General features: G+C 60.5%; 1 protein-coding gene across 1 annotated transcript; it reads left to right on the top strand.

Moving 5' to 3' along the window:
• Positions 1-673: 673 nt before the first annotated feature.
• Positions 674-14,338, top strand: LOC132813387 (ubiquitin carboxyl-terminal hydrolase 5-like; the record flags this gene model as incomplete). The annotated part of the gene is made up of 7 exons (XM_060823137.1): positions 674-784; positions 1,481-1,606; positions 3,076-3,219; positions 3,422-3,567; positions 12,864-13,017; positions 13,147-13,231; positions 14,065-14,338. Coding segments are annotated over 7 exons (860 nt in total), but the record flags the coding sequence as incomplete, so codon positions are not given.
• Positions 14,339-19,693: the final 5,355 nt, after the last annotated feature.

Raw genomic sequence — 19,693 nt, 5'->3', positions numbered from 1 at the left:
CCCCGCGCCCCTCGGCTCACCGCGCGGACATACCCCGCGCCCCTCGGCTCACCGCGCGGACATACCCCGCGCCCCTCGGCTCACCGCGCGGACATACCCCGCGCCCCTCGGCTCACCGCGCGGACATACCCCGCGCCCCTCGGCTCACCGCGCGGACATACCCCGCGCCCCTCGGCTCACCGCGCGGACATACCCCGCGCCCCTCGGCTCACCGCGCGGACATACCCCGCGCCCCTCGGCTCACCGCGCGGACATACCCCGCGCCCCTCGGCTCACCGCGCGGACATACCCCGCGCCCCTCGGCTCACCGCGCGGACATACCCCGCGCCCCTCGGCTCACCGCGCGGACATACCCCGCGCCCCTCGGCTCACCGCGCGGACATACCCCGCGCCCCTCGGCTCACCGCGCGGACATACCCCGCGCCCCTCGGCTCACCGCGCGGACATACCCCGCGCCCCTCGGCTCACCGCGCGGACATACCCCGCGCCCCTCGGCTCACCGCGCGGACATACCCCGCGCCCCTCGGCTCACCGCGCGGACATACCCCGCGCCCCTCGGCTCACCGCGCGGACATACCCCGCGCCCCTCGCTGTAACACACTGATATACCCCACAGCCCTGCATGTCCCTGTGTGTGAGAGTGCCTGTTACACACGAGTGTCCCCTGATGTAGGCTCTCTACGTTGCTCCCTCAGGAAAACGCGGTTTGCCTCATTCCCGGATTACCTCGTCATCCAGATCAAAAAATTCACCTTCGGCCTGGACTGGGTGCCCAAGAAACTGGGTAAGACCTGACCCTTTGCTCCCAAATCTACCCACTGCACCCCTGTCCTGTTCCCTCTGTCATGGTCTCACTCTCCTTCCCACCCCTGTTATCTTTATCTCACCCTCCATTCCTTGTTTCCCCTGTTGTCTCTCTCCCTCTGCCCCCGTTGCGTGTGTGGGGGTCTCTCCCTCCCGCCCTGTCTCTCTCCCTCTGTCTCTCTCTCTCTCTTCCTCTGTCCCATTTGTGTGTGTGTGTCTCTCTCCCTCTCCCCCTCTGTCCCTGTAGTATGTGTGTGTGTGTGTCTCTCTCTCCCTCTGTCCCCGTTGTGTCTCTCTCTCCCCTCTGACCCTGTTCCCGTCTGTGTTCCTGCAGACGTGTCGGTGGAGGGGTGTGTGTGTCTCCCTCCCCCTCTCCCTCGCTCTGACCCTGTTCCCGTCCCTGTGTTTCTGCAGACGTGTCGGTGGAGGGGTGTGTGTGTGTGTGTCTCTCCCTCCCCCTCTGTCTCGCTCTGACCCTGTTCCCGTCTCCCTGTGTTCCTGCAGATGTGTCGGTGGAGGGGTGTGTGTGTGTCCCTCCCCCTCTCCCTCGCTCTGACCCTGTTCCCGTCTCTCCCTGTGTTCCTGCAGACGTGTCGGTGGAGGGGTGTGTGTGTGTGTCTCTCCCTCCCCCTCCCCCTCGCTCTGACCCTGTTCCCGTCTCTCTGTGTTCCTGCAGACGTGTCGGTGGAGATGCCCGAGGACCTCGATATCTCAGCCTTGCGAGGGACCGGCCTGCAGCCCGGCGAGGAGGAGCTGCCCGAACTCGCGCCCCCTCCCTTGGTCACCCCGGATGAGACCAAAGGTAGCCTTGCGCTCTGCGGCCTGGAGGATGACGATTCTCTCTGCTCAGCCCAATTCTCCACTCCAACATGTTAGTGCCTCTCTCTCTCTCTCTCTCTCCCACTGTCTGACACTCACACATCTCCTCCCCTCCTCCTCCCCTCCTCCTCCCCTGCTCCAGCATGCAGCGTCTTGCAGTCGGATGGCTTAGTTTGGGGCTGTGGGGGTTTGGGGTGTGTACGTGAGTGTGTGAGTGACAGAGAGAGAGAGACAATGTCTCTACCTGACCCTGTCCGTGTGTGTGTGTGTGAGAGAGAGAGAGAGAGAGACAATATCACTGCCCTGGCCCTGTCCCTGTGTGTAAATGTATGTCCGTCTATGTGTGTGTGTGTGTGTGTGTGTGTGTGTGTGAGAGAGAGAGAGACACTGTCTCTGCCCGGCCCTGTCCCTGTGTGTAAATGTATGTCCGTGTGTGTGTGTGTGTGTGTGTGTGTGTGAGAGAGAGAGAGACACTGTCTCTGCCCGGCCCTGTCCCTGTGTGTAAATGTATGTCCGTCTGTGTGTGTGTGAGAGAGAGAGAGACACTGTCTCTGCCCGGCCCTGTCCCTGTGTGTAAATGTATGTCCGTCTGTGTGTGTGTGAGAGAGAGAGAGACACTGTCTCTGCCCGGCCCTGTCCCTGTGTGTAAATGTATGTCCGTCTGTGTGTGTGTGAGAGAGAGACAGTATCACTGCCCTGGCCCTGTCCCTGTGTGTAAATGTATGTCTGTCTGTGCGTGTGCATGTGTGTGTGAGAGAGAGAGAGAGAGAGAGAGAGAGAGAGAGAGAGAGAGAGAGAGTGTCTCTGCCTGGCCCTGGCCCTGTCCCTGTATGTAAATGTATGTTCGTCTCTGTGTGTGTGTGTGAGAGAGAGAGAGACAGTGTCTCTGCCCTGGCCCTGGCCCTGTCACTGTGTGTAAATGTATGTCCATCCGTGTGTGTGTGTGTGTGTGTGTGTGTGTGTGTGTGAGAGAGAGAGAGAGAGAGAGGCAGACAGTGTCTCTGCCCTGGCCCTGTGTGTAAATGTATGTGTGTGTGTCTGTGTGTGTGTGTGATGGAGAGAGACAGTGAGAGACCATAGTGTTGTTGCTGTGGGTCAGTGCAGCCTCCCGTGTTGTGTGAGAGTGAGTAAGGGGCCTCGGTGGTTGTTCATAATGGGGTGGGGGGTGAAGGGACTCAGATGCCCACATACAACCCCTCTCCTCTCCAGTATTTAACAGCATTCTCTCTCACCACCCTCCCCGTGTCTGCCTCTCTCTCTCTCTCTCTCTCTCTCTGTCTCTCTCTCTGTCTCTGTCTCTACCTCCGTCTCTCTCCCTCCTCCTCTGTCTCTCTGTCTCTCTCTCCCTCCCTCCCCCCTCTCTGTCTCTCTCTGTCTCTCTATCTCTGTCTCTCTCTCTCTCCCCCCCCCCCTCCCTGTCTCTCCCCCCTCCCCTCCCTCCCCCCCCTGCAGCCCCGGTCCTGGACGAGGGGGTGGTGTTACAGCTTGCTGAGATGGGCTTCCCGGTGGAGGCGTGTCGGAAAGCCGTCTATAACACGGGCAACAGCGGCCTGGAGGCTGCCCTCAACTGGGTGATGGCTCACATCGACGACCCAGGTAGGCTGGGAGGGAGGGACGCTGCCCTCCGTCTGGGACGCAAGGTCACTCGCTGCGGCTTCTCCTTCTCGCGCTGTCCCTCTCGCGCGCTCTCCCTCCCCCTTTTTCTCCCCCCCGCCCCCCCCCCCCCCCCCCGATCTGCTGGAGCAATGCCTCTGTATAAACATTCCTTTCATCCCTTTTCCCCCCCGTTCTCCTGCAGACTTGGCGAACCCTCTGGTGTTGCCGTGTGCCAGTGGTCCGGGCTCAGCGGTCAGTGCGAGTGAGCCCCCGTCAGAGGACAGTATCGCCACCATCATCTCCATGGGCTTCTCCCGGGAGCAGGCAACGCGGGCGCTCCGAGCGACGGTGAGGAAACCTGGGGTCACTCTTCAGCAGACACCCCCCTGACCCTGGGGTGGGGGGGCGGGGGGGGTAGGGTGTGTGTGTGTGTGTGTGTGTATACGGGGTGGCGTGTGTGTGTGTGTGTGTATATACGGGGCGACGTACGTGTGTGTGTGTGTATATACGGGGCGACGTACGTGTGTGTGTGTGTATATACGGGCGACGTACGTGTGTGTGTGTATATACGGGGCGACGTACGTGTGTGTGTGTGTGTATATACGGGGCGACGTACGTGTGTGTGTGTGTATATACGGGGCGACGTACGTGTGTGTGTGTGTGTATATACGGGGCGACGTACGTGTGTGTGTGTATATACGGGGCGACGTACGTGTGTGTGTGTATATACGGGGCGACGTACGTGTGTGTGTGTATATACGGGGCGACGTACGTGTGTGTGTGTGTATATACGGGGCGACGTACGTGTGTGTGTGTGTATATACGGGGCGACGTACGTGTGTGTGTGTATATACGGGGCGACGTGTGTGTGTGTGTGTATATACGGGGCGACGTACGTGTGTGTGTGTGTATATACGGGGCGACGTACGTGTGTGTGTGTGTATATACGGGGCGACGTACGTGTGTGTGTGTGTATATACGGGGCGACGTACGTGTGTGTGTGTGTATATACGGGGCGACGTACGTGTGTGTGTGTGTATATACGGGGCGACGTACGTGTGTGTGTGTGTGTATATACGGGGCGACGTACGTGTGTGTGTGTATATACGGGGCGACGTGTGTGTGTATATACGGGGCGACGTGTGTGTGTGTGTGTGTGTGTGTGTGTGTGTATATACGGGGCGACGTACGCGTGTGTGTGTGTACGGGGCGACGTACGCGTGTGTGTGTATATACGGGGCGACGTACGTGTGTGTGTATATACGGGGCGACGTGTGTGTGTGTGTGTGTATATACGGGGCGACGTGTGTGTGTGTGTATATACGGGGCGACGTGTGTGTGTGTGTGTATATACGGGGCGACGTACGCGTGTGTGTATATACGGGGCGACGTACGCGTGTGTGTGTGTATATACGGGGCGACGTGCGTGTGTGTGTGTGTATATACAGGGCGACGTACGTGTGTGTGTGTGTATACGGGGCGACGTACGTGTGTGTGTGTATACGGGGCGACGTACGTGTGTGTGTGTATACGGGGCGACGTACGTGTGTGTGTGTATACGGGGCGACGTACGCGTGTGTGTGTATATACGGGGCAACGTATGTGTGTGTGTGTGTGTGTATATACGGGGCGACGTACGTGTGTGTGTGTATATACGGGGCGACGTACGCGTGTGTGTATATACGGGGCGACGTACGTGTGTGTGTGTATATACGGGGCGACGTACGTGTGTGTGTATATACGGGGCGACGTACGTGTGTGTGTGTATATACGGGGCGACGTGCGTGTGTGTGTGTGTATATACGGGGCGACGTACGTGTGTGTGTGTGTGTGTATACGGGGCGACGTACGTGTGTGTGTGTGTATACGGGGCGACGTACGTGTGTGTGTGTATACGGGGCGACGTACGTGTGTGTGTGTGTATACGGGGCGACGTACGTGTGTGTGTGTGTACGGGGCGACGTACGTGTGTGTGTGTGTATACGGGGCGACGTACGTGTGTGAGTGTATATACGGGGTGACGTACGCGTGTGTGTGTATATACGGGGCGACGTACGTGTGTGTGTGTGTATATATACGGGGCGACGTACGCGTGTGTGTATATACGGGGCGACGTACGTGTGTGTGTGTATATACGGGGCGACGTGCGTGTGTGTGTGTATATACAGGGCGACGTACGTGTGTGTGTGTATACGGGGCGACGTACGTGTGTGTGTGTATACGGGGCGACGTACGTGTGTGTGTGTGTATACGGGGCGACGTACGTGTGTGTGTGTATACGGGGCGACGTACGCGTGTGTGTGTATATACGGGGCGACGTACGCGTGTGTGTGTGTATATACGGGGCGATGTACGTGTGTGTGTGTATATACGGGGCGACGTACGTGTGTGTGTGTATATACGGGGCGACGTACGTGTGTGTGTGTATACGGGGCGACGTATGTGTGTGTGTGTATATACGGGGCGACGTACGCGTGTGTGTATATACGGGGCGACGTACGTGTGTGTGTATATACGGGGCGACGTACGTGTGTGTGTGTATATACGGGGCGACGTGTGTGTGTGTATATACGGGGCGACGTACGCGTGTGTGTATATACGGGGCGACGTACGTGTGTGTGTGTATATACGGGGCGACGTACGCGTGTGCGTATATACGGGGCGATGTACGCGTGTGTGTATATACGGGGCGACGTACGTGTGTGTGTATATACGGGGCGACGTACGTGTGTGTGTGTGTGTATATACGGGGCGACGTACGCGTGTGTGTGTGTATATACAGGGCGACGTACGCGTGTGTGTGTGTATATACGGGGCGACGTACGTGTGTGTGTGTGTGTATACGGGGCGACGTACGTGTGTGTGTATATACAGGGCGACGTACGTGTGTGTGTGTATATACGGGGCGACGTACGTGTGTGTGTGTGTATACGGGGCGACGTACGCGCGTGTGTGTATACGGGGCGACGTACGTGTGTGTGTGTGTATATACGGGGCGACGTACGTGTGTGTGTGTGTGTATATACGGGGCGACGTACGTGTGTGTGTGCGTATATACGGGGCGACGTACGTGTGTGCGTATATACGGGGCGACGTACGTGTGTGCGTATATACGGGGCGACGTACGCGTGTGTGTGTGTATACGGGGCGACGTACGTGTGTGTGTATATACGGGGCGACGTACGCGCGTGTGTGTGTATATGGGGCGACGTACGTGTGTGTGTGTATATACGGGGCGATGTGTGTGTGTGTGTATATACGGGGCGACGTACGTGTGTGTGTGTGTGTATATACGGGGCGACGTACGTGTGTGTGTATATACGGGGCGACGTGTGTGTGTGTATATATATACGGGGCGACGTACGTGTGTGTGTGTATACGGGGCGACGTACGCGTGTGTGTGTATACGGGGCGACGTACGCGTGTGTGTGTATACGGGGCGACGTACGCGTGTGTGTGTATACGGGGCGACGTACCCGTGTGTGTGTATACGGGGCGACGTACCCGTGTGTGTGTATACGGGGCGACGTACGCGTGTGTGTGTATACGGGGCGACGTACGCGTGTGTGTGTATACGGGGCGACGTACGCGTGTGTGTGTATACGGGGCGACGTACGCGTGTGTGTGTATACGGGGCGACGTACGCGTGTGTGTGTGTATATACGGGGCGACGTACGCGTGTGTGCGCGTATATACGGGGCGACGTACGTGTGTGCGTATATACGGGGCGACGTACGTGTGTGCGTATATACGGGGCGACGTACGTGTGTGCGTATATACGGGGCGACGTACGTGTGTGTGTATATACGGGGCGACGTACGCGTGTGTGTGTGTATATACGGGGCGACGTACGTGTGTGTGTGTATATACGGGGCGACGTACGTGTGTGTGTGTATATACGGGGCGACGTACGGGTGTGTGTGTGTGTATACGGGGCGACGTGTGTGTGTGTGCGTATATACGGGGCGACGTGTGTGTGTGTGCGTATATACGGGGCGACGTACGCGTGTGTGTGTGTGTGTATATACGGGGCGACGTACGCGTGTGTGTGTGTGTATATACGGGGCGACGTACGCGTGTATGTGTGTGTATATACGGGGCGACGTACGCGTGTGTGTGTATATACGGGGCGACGTACGGGTGTGTGTGTATATATACGGGGCGACGTACGCGTGTGTGTGTGTATATATATATATATACGGGGTGACGTGTGTGTGTGTATATGGGGCGACGTACGTGTGTGTGTGTATATGGGGCGACGTACGTGTGTGTGTGTATATGGGGCGACGTACGTGTGTGTGTGTATATGGGGCGACGTACGTGTGTGTGTGTGTATATGGGGCGACGTGTGTGTGTGTATATGGGGCGACGTACGTGTGTGTGTGTATATATACGGGGCGACGTACGGGTGTGTGTGTATATACGGGGCGACGTACGTGTGTGTGTGTGTATATACGGGGCGACGTACGGGTGTGTGTGTATATACGGGGCGACGTACGGGTGTGTGTGTATATATATACGGGGCGACGTGCGTGTGTGTGTGTCTATACGGGGCGACGTACGGGTGTGTGTGTATATATACGGGGCGACGTGCGTGTGTGTATATACGGGGCGACGTACGGGTGTGTGTGTATATATGTATATACGGGGCGACGTGTGTGTGTATATACGGGGCGACGTACGGGTGTGTGTGTATATACGGGGCGACGTACGGGTGTGTGTGTATATACGGGGCGACGTACGGGTGTGTGTGTATATACGGGGCGACGTACGGGTGTGTGTGTATACGGGGTGACGTGTGTGTGTGTGTGTGTGTATATACGGGGCGACGTACGCGTGTGTGTGTATATACGGGGCGACGTACGCGTGTGTGTGTATATACGGGGCGACGTACGCGTGTGTGTGTGTATATACGGGGCGACGTATGCGTGTGTGTGTATATACGGGGCGACGTACGCGTGTGTGTGTGTATATACGGGGCGACGTACGGGTGTGTGTGTATATATATACGGGGCGACGTATGTGTGTGTATATACGGGGCGACGTGCGTGTGTGTGTGTATATACGGGGCGACGTACGGGTGTGTGTGTATATATATATACGGGGTGACGTGTGTGTGTGTGTATATACGGGGCAACGTACGGGTGTGTGTGTATATACGGGGCGACGTACGGGTGTGTGTGTATATATATACGGGGCGACGTGTGTGTGTGTGTGTATACGGGGCGACGTGTGTGTGTGTGTGTATACGGGGCGACGTACGTGTGTGTGTGTATATACGGGGCGACGTACGTGTGTGTGTGTATATACGGGGCGACGTACGTGTGTGTGTGTATATACGGGGCAATGTACGTGTGTGTGTGTGTATATACGGGGCGATGTACGGGTGTGTGTGTATATACGGGGTGGCGCGTGTGTATATACGGGGTGGCGTGTGTGTGTGTATATATGGGGCGACGTACGTGTGTGTGTGTATATACGGGGCGACGTACGGGTGTGTGTATATACGGGGCGACGTACGGGTGTGTGTATATACGGGGCGACGTACGGGTGTGTGTGTATACGGGGCGACGTACGGGTGTGTGTGTATACGGGGCGACGTACGGGTGTGTGTATATACGGGGCGACGTACGGGTGTGTGTGTATACGGGGCGACGTACGGGTGTGTGTGTATACGGGGCGACGTACGGGTGTGTGTGTATATACGGGGCGACGTGTGTGTGTGTATATACGGGGCGACGTGTGTGTGTGTATATACGGGGCGACGTGCGTGTGTGTGTATATATACGAGGCGACGTGCGTGTGTGTGTGTGTGTATACATGGGGCGACGTACGGGTGTGTGTGTGTATATATGGGGCGACGTACGTGTGTGTGTGTATATACGGGGCGACGTACGGGTGTGTGTATATACGGGGCGACGTACGGGTGTGTGTATATACGGGGCGACGTACGGGTGTGTGTGTATACGGGGCGACGTACGGGTGTGTGTGTATACGGGGCGACGTACGGGTGTGTGTATATACGGGGCGACGTACGGGTGTGTGTGTATACGGGGCGACGTACATGTGTGTGTGTGTATATATACGGGGCGACGTACGTGTGTGTGTATATATACGAGGCGACGTGCGTGTGTGTGTGTGTATACACGGGGCGACGTACGGGTGTGTGTGTGTATATACGGGGCGACGTACGGGTGTGTGTGTATATATACGGGGCGACGTACGGGTGTGTGTGTATATATACGGGGCGACGTGCGTGTGTGTGTGTGTATATACGGGGCGACGTACGGGTGTGTGTGTATATATATGGGGTGACGTGTGTGTGTGTATATACGGGGCGACGTGCGTGTGTGTGTGTATATACGGGGCGGCCTGTGTGTGTGTGTGTGTGTGTATACGGGGCGACGTACGTGTGTGTGTATATACGGGGCGACGTACGTGTGTGTGTATATACGGGGCGACGTACGGGTGTGTGTGTATATACGGGGCGACGTACGTGCGTGTGTGTGTATATACGGGGCGACGTGCGCGCGTGTGTGTGTATATACGGGGCGACGTACGGGTGTGTGTGTATATACGGGGCGACGTACGGGTGTGTGTGTATATACGGGGCGACGTGCGTGTGTGTGTGTGTGTATATACGGGGCGACGTACGTGTGTGTGTATATACGGGGCGACATACGGGTGTGTGTGTATATACGGGGCGACGTGCGTGTGTGTATATACGGGGCGATGTACGTGTGTGTGTGTATATACGGGGCGACGTACGCGTGTGTGTGTATATACGGGGCGACATACGGGTGTGTGTGTGTATATACGGGGCGACGTACGGGTGTGTGTGTGTGTATATACGGGGCGACGTACGTGTGTGTGTGTATATACGGGGCGACATACGGGTGTGTGTGTATATACGGGGCGACGTGCGTGTGTGTATATACGGGGCGATGTACGTGTGTGTGTATATACGGGGCGACGTACGTGTGTGTGTATATACGGGGCGACGTACGGGTGTGTGTGTATATACGGGGCGACGTACGTGCCTGTGTGTGTATATACGGGGCGACGTGCGCGCGTGTGTGTGTATATACGGGGCGACGTACGTGTGTGTGTGTGTGTGTATATACGGGGCGACGTACGGGTGTGTGTGTATATACGGGGCGACGTGCGTGTGTGTGTGTGTATATACGGGGCGACGTGCGTGTGTGTGTGTGTATATACGGGGCGACGTACGTGTGTGTGTGTATATACGGGGCGACATACGGGTGTGTGTGTATATACGGGGCGACGTGCGTGTGTGTATATACGGGGCGATGTACGTGTGTGTGTATATACGGGGCGACGTACGCGTGTGTGTGTATATACGGGGCGACATACGGGTGTGTGTGTGTATATACGGGGCGACGTACGTGTGTGTGTGTGTATATACGGGGCGACATACGGGTGTGTGTGTATATACGGGGCGACGTGCGTGTGTGTATATACGGGGCGATGTACGTGTGTGTGTATATACGGGGCGATGTACGTGTTTGTGTATATACGGTGCGATGTACGCGTGTGTGTGTATATACGGGGCGACGTGCGTGTGTGTATATACGGGGCGATGTACGTGTGTGTGTATATACGGGGCGACGTACGCGTGTGTGTGTGTATATACGGGGCGACGTACGGGTGTGTGTGTATATACGGGGCGACGTACGGGTGTGTGTGTGTGTATATACGGGGCGACGTACGTGTGTGTGTGTATATACGGGGCGACATACGGGTGTGTGTGTATATACGGGGCGACGTGCGTGTGTGTATATACGGGGCGATGTACGTGTGTGTGTATATACGGGGCGACGTACGTGTGTGTGTATATACGGGGCGACGTACGGGTGTGTGTGTATATACGGGGCGACGTACGTGCGTGTGTGTGTATATACGGGGCGACGTGCGCGCGTGTGTGTGTATATACGGGGCGACGTACGTGTGTGTGTGTGTGTATATATGGGGCGACGTACGGGTGTGTGTGTATATACGGGGCGACGTACGGGTGTGTGTGTATATACGGGGCGACGTGCGTGTGTGTGTGTGTGTATATACGGGGCGACGTACGTGTGTGTGTATATACGGGGCGACGTACGGGTGTGTGTGTATATACGGGGCGACGTACGGGTGTGTGTGTGTGTATATACGGGGCGACGTACGTGTGTGTGTGTATATACGGGGCGACATACGGGTGTGTGTGTATATACGGGGCGACGTGCGTGTGTGTATATACGGGGCGATGTACGTGTGTGTGTGTATATACGGGGCGACATACGGGTGTGTGTGTGTATATACGGGGCGACGTGCGCGTGTGTATATACGGGGCGACGTACGCGTGTGTGTGTATATACGGGGCGACATACGGGTGTGTGTGTGTATATACGGGGCGACGTACGGGTGTGTGTGTGTGTATATATGGGGCGACGTACGTGTGTGTGTGTATATACGGGGCGACATACGGGTGTGTGTGTATATACGGGGCGACGTGCGTGTGTGTATATACGGGGCGATGTACGTGTGTGTGTATATACGGGGCGACGTACGTGTGTGTGTATATACGGGCGACGTACGGGTGTGTGTGTATATACGGGGCGACGTACGTGCGTGTGTGTGTATATACGGGGCGACGTGCGCGCGTGTGTGTGTATATACGGGGCGACGTACGTGTGTGTGTGTGTGTATATATGGGGCGACGTACGGGTGTGTGTGTATATACGGGGCGACGTACGGGTGTGTGTGTATATACGGGGCGACGTGCGTGTGTGTGTGTGTGTATATACGGGGCGACGTACGTGTGTGTGTGTATATATGGGGCGACATACGGGTGTGTGTGTGTATATACGGGGCGACGTACGGGTGTGTGTGTGTGTATATACGGGGCGACGTACGTGTGTGTGTGTATATACGGGGCGACATACGGGTGTGTGTGTATATACGGGGCGACGTGCGTGTGTGTATATACGGGGCGATGTACGTGTGTGTGTGTATATACGGGGCGACATACGGGTGTGTGTGTGTATATACGGGGCGACGTGCGTGTGTGTATATACGGGGCGACGTACGCGCGTGTGTGTATATATGGGGCGACATACGGGTGTGTGTGTGTATATACGGGGCGACGTACGGGTGTGTGTGTGTGTATATACGGGGCGACGTACGTGTGTGTGTGTATATACGGGGCGACATACGGGTGTGTGTGTATATACGGGGCGACGTGCGTGTGTGTATATACGGGGCGATGTACGTGTGTGTGTATATACGGGGCGATGTACGTGTTTGTGTATATACGGGGCGATGTACGCGTGTGTGTGTTTCTCTAACCCTCTTTCTCTCTCTGACCCTCTCTCTAACCCTCTCTCCCTCCCTCCCACCCTCCCTCTCTCCCACCCTCCCCCTCTCTCCCTCCCTCTCCCCACCTCTCCCTCTCCCTCCCTCTCTCTAACCCTCTCTCCCCCCTCTGTCCCTCTCCCCCTCTGTCCCTCTCCCCCCCCTCTCTCTAACCCCCCCTCTCTCTCTAACCCTCTCTCTCTAACCCTCTCTCTCTCTCTAACCCCCCCTCTCTCCCTCCCTCCCTCTCTAACCCTCTCTTCCCCCTTCCCCCTCTCCGTCCCGTACAGAATAACAGCCTGGAGCGAGCTGTTGACTGGATTTTCAGCCGGATCGATGACCTGGAGGCTGAGGCTGAGATGGAGGTGTCCGAGACACGGTCTGCCCCCGAATCCCTCTCGGAATCCGTGCCCCCTGGGCCCAAGGTCCGCGATGGAGCCGGCCGTGAGTACTGCGCTCCTGGGGTCAGGGAGGGAGGGACCCGGACTGGGGGGGTGGGCGCGGATACCCCCAGGGTCAGCGCTCGCGCGCTCTCTCTCTCTCTCTCACTCCAGTCTCGTTCCCCCCCTCTAGGCTACCATCTGTTTGCGTTCATTAGCCACATGGGGACGTCGACAATGTGTGGTCACTATGTGTGTCACATCAAGAAGGAGGGAAGGTGAGTCCCTGTCCTCCTCAACTACAGCCCCCCCCCCCCCCCCGGTCTCTCACTTCCCTCCCCACACCCATGTGCTTGCTCTCTCGCTCTCTCTCTCTCCCCTCCCTCCCTCCCCACACCCGTGTGCTCTCTCTCTCTCTCTCTCCCTCCCTCCCCACACCCGTGTGCTCTCTCTCTCTCCCCCTCCCTCCCTCCCCACACCCGTGTGCTCTCTCTCTCTCTCTCCCCTCCCTCCCCACACCCGTGTGCTCTCTCTCTCCCCCCTCCCTCCCTCCCCACACCCGTGTGCTCTCTCTCTCTCCCCTCCCTCCCTCCCCACACCCGTGCGCTCTCTCTCTCCTCCCTCCCTCCCCACACCCGTGTGCTCTCTCTCTCTCCCCTCCCTCCCTCCCCACACCCGTGCGCTCTCTCTCTCCTCCCTCCCTCCCCACACCCTTGTGCGCTCTCTCTCTCTCTCCCCCCTCCCTCCCCACACCCTTGTGCGCTCTCTCCTCCCTCCCTCCCCACACCCGTGCGCTCTCTCTCTCTCTCTCTCTCCCCTCCCTCCCTCCCCACACCCGTGTGCTCTCTCTCTCCCCTCCCTCCCTCCCCACACCCTTGTGCACTCTCTCTCCCCTCCCTCCCTCCCCACACCCGTGTGTGCTCTCTCTCCTCCCTCCCTCCCCACACCCGTGTGCTCTCTCTCCCCCCCCTCCCTCCCTCCCCAAACCCGTGTGCTCTCTCTCTCTCTCCCCTCTCTCCCCACACCCGCGTGCTCTCTCCCCTCTCCCTCCCTCCCTCAGTCAGTCGCCCTCCTCTCTCTCACTCTGTCTCTCGTTCCCCCTCTCCCACAGGTGGGTGATCTACAATGACCACAAGGTGTGTGCTTCGGAGAAACCCCCAAAGGACCTAGGCTACATCTACCTGTACCAGAGAGCGGGCGTGTGAGCACAGCCAGCGCCCGCTCGCTCTCTCGCTCTCTCCCGCAGCGGGGTGGGCTGGCCTGGAGCAAGGCAGACCGTGGGGTGGGCGGCGTTCCGGAGGGATGTGTAACACAGCTATTTATTGTACAGTCTCCGTCTCTCTCTCTCTCTCTCTCTCCCCCCCCCCCCCCTCTCTCTCGCCCCCCCCCCCCCCCCCCTCTCTCTCGGTCTCCCCCCCCCCCCCTCTCTCTCTCTCGGTCTCTCTCTCTCTCTGTCCCCCTCTCTCTCTCTCTCTGTCCCCCTCTCTCTCTCTCTCTCTCCATCCTCAGTCCCTTTCTCTCTCTCTCCCCCTCTTTCTCGGTCCCTCTCTCTCTCGGTCCCTTTCTCTCTCTCTCGGTCCCTTTCTCTCTCTCTCTCTCCCCCTCTCTCTCGGTCTCGGTCTCTCCCTCTCTCTCTCTCTCGGTCCCTCTCTCTCTCGGTCCCTCTCTCTCTCGGTCCCTCTCTCTCTCGGTCCCTCTCTCTCTCGGTCCCTCTCTCTCTCGGTCCCTCTCTCTCTCGGTCCCTCTCTCTCTCGGTCCCCCTCTCTCTCCCTGTCTCTCGGTCCCTCCCTCTCTCTCTCGGTCCCTTTCTCTCTCTCTCTCTCTCTCTCTCCCCCTCTCTCTCGGTCCCCCTCTCTCTCCCTGTCTCTCGGTCCCTCCCTCTCTCTCTCGGTCCCCCTCTCTCTCTCTCTCTCTCTCTCTCTCGGTCTCTCTCTCTCTCTCTCTCTCGGTCCCTCTCTCTCCAGGTTACCCGGGGAGGGTCAGGGACAGGGGGAGGGGGAGGAGGTCTCAGTGGCTGTTCCGGGGTGGGGGTGTCAGCGCGACTGGTCAAGTTGGGGTGGGGTGGGGGAGGGATTGGGGGGGGGGCAAATAAATCACTGTGGAAACCCAGGTGTCCGTGCTGTGTCCCTCCCTCCCTCCCCTCCCCTCGGTCAGCGCGGGTGATGGCCCTGAGGCGAACGCAGACCCTGAGAGGGAGGGGCAGGTCTTCCCCGGGATCCTGCTCGGAAATCCCACCCCCCAGCCCTTCCTCGCTCCCCGCTCCCCTCCCCTCCCTCCTTCCCCGTCACTGTCTCCAGCTTTGGGAGCTGCGCCTGGAGCCGAGGCAACGAGAGGACGGCTTCCGTCCCCTCGAGGGGACTCTGAGCACAGCCCGAAATCCGAATAGACGTCCCGACGCCAGGGTCAGGGCTCCCTCGGCCCCGACCCTCCCTCGGCGCCGACCCTCCCTCACACAGCGCCCCGTCCCTCGCACAGCGCCCCGTCCCTCGCACAGCGCCCCGTCCCTCGCACAGCGCCCCGTCCCTCGCACAGCGCCCCGTCCCTCGCACAGCGCCCCGTCCCTCGCACAGCGCCCCGTCCCTCGCACAGCGCCCCGTCCCTCGCACAGCGCCCCGTCCCTCGCACAGCGCCCCGTCCCTCGCACTGCGCCCCGTCCCTCGCACTGCGCCCCGTCCCTCGCACTGCGCCCCGTCCCTCGCACTGCGCCCCGTCCCTCTCACAGCGCCCCGTCCCTCTCACAGCGCCCCGTCCCTCTCACAGCGCCCCGTCCCTCTCACAGCGCCCCGTCCCTCGCACAGCGCCCCGTCCCTCGCACAGCGCCCCGTCCCTCGCACAGCGCCCCGTCCCTCGCACAGCGCCCCGTCCCTCGCACAGCGCCCCGTCCCTCGCACAGCGCCCCGTCCCTCGCACAGCGCCCCGTCCCTCGCACAGCGCCCCGTCCCTCTCACAGCGCCCCGTCCCTCTCACAGCGCCCCGTCCCTCTCACAGCGCCCCGTCCCTCTCACAGCGCCCCGTCCCTCGCACAGCGCCCCGTCCCTCGCACAGCGCCCCGTCCCTCGCACAGCGCCCCGTCCCTCGCACAGCGCCCCGTCCCTCGCACAGCGCCCCGTCCCTCGCACAGCGCCCCGTCCCTCGCACAGCGCCCCGTCCCTCTCACAGCGCCCCGTCCCTCTCACAGCGCCCCGTCCCTCTCACAGCGCCCCGTCCCTCTCACAGCGCCCCGTCCCTCTCACAGCGCCCCGTCCCTCTCACAGCGCCCCGTCCCTCGCACAGCGCCCCGTCCCTCGCACAGCGCCCCGTCCCTCGCACAGCGCCCCGTCCCTCGCACAGCGCCCCGTCCCTCGCACAGCGCCCCGTCCCTCGCACAGCGCCCCGTCCCTCGCACAGCGCCCCGTCCCTCGCACAGCGCCCCGTCCCTCGCACAGCGCCCCGTCCCTCGCACAGCGCCCCGTCCCTCGCACAGCGCCCCGTCCCTCGCACAGCGCCCCGTCCCTCGCACAGCGCCCCGTCCCTCGCACAGCGCCCCGTCCCTCGCACAGCGCCCCGTCCCTCGCACAGCGCCCCGTCCCTCGCACAGCGCCCCGTCCCTCGGCCCTGACCCTCCCTCGGCCCTGACCCTCACACAGTGCCCACTCCCTCGGCGCTAACCCTCCCTCGGCCCTGACCCTCACACAGTGCGCGTTCCCTCCCCGCTGACCCTCCCTCGGCGTTGGGGGCTGATTGATGGCGCGGGGTGAAGTGGTGTTGGTGAGCAGGTGGTAGGAAGCGAGGGCGCTCCGTTCGGACGAATGTGTCTAACTGGCCACGTTGCTCTGGTCTAGAGCGCCATTAGTACAGCCAGCGTTACGAGAGAGTCCGTTCGCCAGTCTAACCGCGGGCTGTCCCTGAACCTGCTGGAGTGCGTGCGTGGACGTTCAGGATTGGTTATCTCCCAGGAGAGCTGGTCGGAGAGTTCCCGCTGGGCCATGGCTCTTTGACAGCGTTGGCAGCCTGACCGCGGGGAGAGAGAAACGGACGTGGCTCCTGGACCCCTTTCCTGGGCAGCGCAGTGGCTGCGCTAGGTCTTCCCTCACCCACACAGTGCCCGCCCTCACCTACACATCCCTGGGCACTATGGGACACTGTCCCCACGGCCAACCCACCCTAACCTACACACCCCTGGGCACTATGGGACACTGTCTCCACGGCCAACCCACCCTAACCTACACACCCCTGGGGCACTATGGGACACTGTCCCCACGGCCAACCCACCCTAACCTACACATCCCTGGGTAGAGACAAAATGAGATCCCCCCCCCCCGAGCTGCACAATGAAGAAACAGGCGAGCCATACTGAGTGGCCGTGCCTGTAGTAGAACACAAAGGAGAAAGTGAGGTCTGCAGATGTTGGAGGTCAGAGCTGAAAATGTGGTGCTGGAAAAGCGCAGCAGGTCAGGCAGCATCCTAGGAGCAAGAGATTCAACGTTTCGGGCATGAGCCCTTCATCAGGAAACTGCATAGAACACAGAAAAACAGACGAATCATGCAGAGAGGGGCCGTGCCTGTAGTGGGACACAGAGAAACAGGCGAACCGTGCGGAGAGCGAGGTAATCCCTGTAGTAGAACACAGAGAAACAGGCGAACCGTGCGGAGAGAGGCAGTGCCTGTATGCAGAACACGGGAACAGTGCGGAGAGAGGCGGTGCCTGTATGCAGAACGCAGGGAAACATGCGAACCGCGCGGAGAGAGGCAGTGCCTGTAGCAGAACACAGGGGAACAGGCAAACCGTGCGGAGAGAGGCAGTGCCTGTATGCAGAACGCAGGGAAACAGGCGAACCGTGCGGAGAGAGGCAGTGCCTGTACTATCTGTGTGTGTCTGTCTGTCTCTCTCTGTCCCCTTGAGTGGCGCCGAGTTTGCAAGAAGCGACCCCAGCGTCCCCGTTCTCTGAACACCGTTCCCCCTCCTGGACACCAGCCGGGACGATACCCTCCGAGGGCAAAGATGATCCTGAGAAACGGACTCATTCACGGGGGGGATCTGAGAGTGGGCCAGGGGGTGGGGGAGAGGGAGCACCTCGTCATCCATCCATCCATCCTCCCCAGGAGCTTTGGGAGCGGAGGGGGGGTGGCACGCAGTCTGCTCTCTCCCGGGTCTGAGGGACGGACGCTGCAGCCCGGCTGAAAATACCACCCGAGCCCGGTTTCCCGGGGGCCGGAACTTCCGGGGATGGGGGAGGGGGTTGTGAATTCGGAGGGACGGCGACAGACCCGGGCGGGGGGGGGGGGGGGCGGTGGGACGAGTGCGGACACAGGCGCCAGTGTGCGTCTGCGTGAGCACGTGTTTGATCGCCTGTGTTTGTGTGCGACTGTCCCTGTGCACGCCCGTCCGTGTGCGTGTGACTGTCCCTGTGCACGCCCGTCCGTGTGCGTGTGACTGTCCCTGTGCACGCCCGTCCGTGTGCGTGTGACTGTCCCTGTGCACGCCCGCCTGTGCGTGTGACTGTCCCTGTGCACGCCCGCCTGTGCGTGTGACTGTCCCTGTGCACGCCCGCCTGTGTGCGTGACTGTCCCTGTGCGCGCCCGTCTGTGTGTCTGTCCCTGTGCGCGCCCGTCTGTGTGTCTGTCCCTGTGCGCGCCCGTCTGTGTGTCTGTCCCTGTGCGCGCCCGTCTGCGTGCGACTGTCCCTGTGCGCGCCCGTCTGCGTGCGACTGTCCCTGTGCGCGCCCGTCTGCGTGCGACTGTCCCTGTGCGCGCCCGTCTGCGTGCGACTGTCCCTGTGCGCGCCCGTCTGCGTGCGACTGTCCCTGTGCGCGCCCGTCTGCGTGCGACTGTCCCTGTGCGCGCCCGTCTGCGTGCGACTGTCCCTGTGCGCGCCCGTCTGCGTGCGACTGTCCCTGTGCGCGCCCGTCTGCGTGCGACTGTCCCTGTGCGCGCCCGTCTGCGTGCGACTGTCCCTGTGCGCGCCCGTCTGCGTGCGACTGTCCCTGTGCGCGCCCGTCTGCGTGCGACTGTCCCTGTGCGCGCCCGTCTGCGTGCGACTGTCCCTGTGCGCGCCCGTCTGCGTGCGACTGTCCCTGTGCGCGCCCGTCTGCGTGCGACTGTCCCTGTGCGCGCCCGTCTGCGTGCGACTGTCCCTGTGCGCGCCCGTCTGCGTGCGACTGTCCCTGTGCGCGCCCGTCTGCGTGCGACTGTCCCTGTGCGCGCCCGTCTGCGTGCGACTGTCCCTGTGCGCGCCCGTCTGCGTGCGACTGTCCCTGTGCGCGCCCGTCTGCGTGCGACTGTCCCTGTGCGCGCCCGTCTGCGTGCGACTGTCCCTGTGCGCGCCCGTCTGCGTGCGACTGTCCCTGTGCGCGCCCGTCTGCGTGCGACTGTCCCTGTGCGCGCCCGTCTGCGTGCGACTGTCCCTGTGCGCGCCCGTCTGCCTGCCCCTGTGCACGCCCGTCTGCGTGACTGTCCCCGTGCGCGCCCGTCTGTCTGCGTGTGACTGTCCCCGTGCGCGCCCGTGCGTGTGACTGTCCCCGTGCGCGCCCGCCTGTGCGCGTGTGACTGTCCCACCGCCCCCCCCCTCGGGGAACAGGCCAATTTACCTCACCAAACTCCCACAGGCACACTGCACAGTGTCTGAGCGTGTCTGTCTGAGCTTGTCTGAGTGTGTGTGTGTCTGAGCCTCTGTCTGTCTGTCTGTGTGTGTGTCTGAGCGTGCGTGTGTCTGAGCCTGTGTGTGTGTGTGTGAGCGTGTCTGTCTGTGTGTGTGAGAGCGC

The sequence above is a fragment of the Hemiscyllium ocellatum genome, unplaced genomic scaffold, assembly GCF_020745735.1.
Source record: "Hemiscyllium ocellatum isolate sHemOce1 unplaced genomic scaffold, sHemOce1.pat.X.cur. scaffold_3650_pat_ctg1, whole genome shotgun sequence".
Classification (NCBI taxonomy): domain Eukaryota; kingdom Metazoa; phylum Chordata; class Chondrichthyes; order Orectolobiformes; family Hemiscylliidae; genus Hemiscyllium; species Hemiscyllium ocellatum.
Note: the sequence above shows the minus strand (reverse complement) of the source record. Positions and strands in the feature narration are given on the sequence as shown.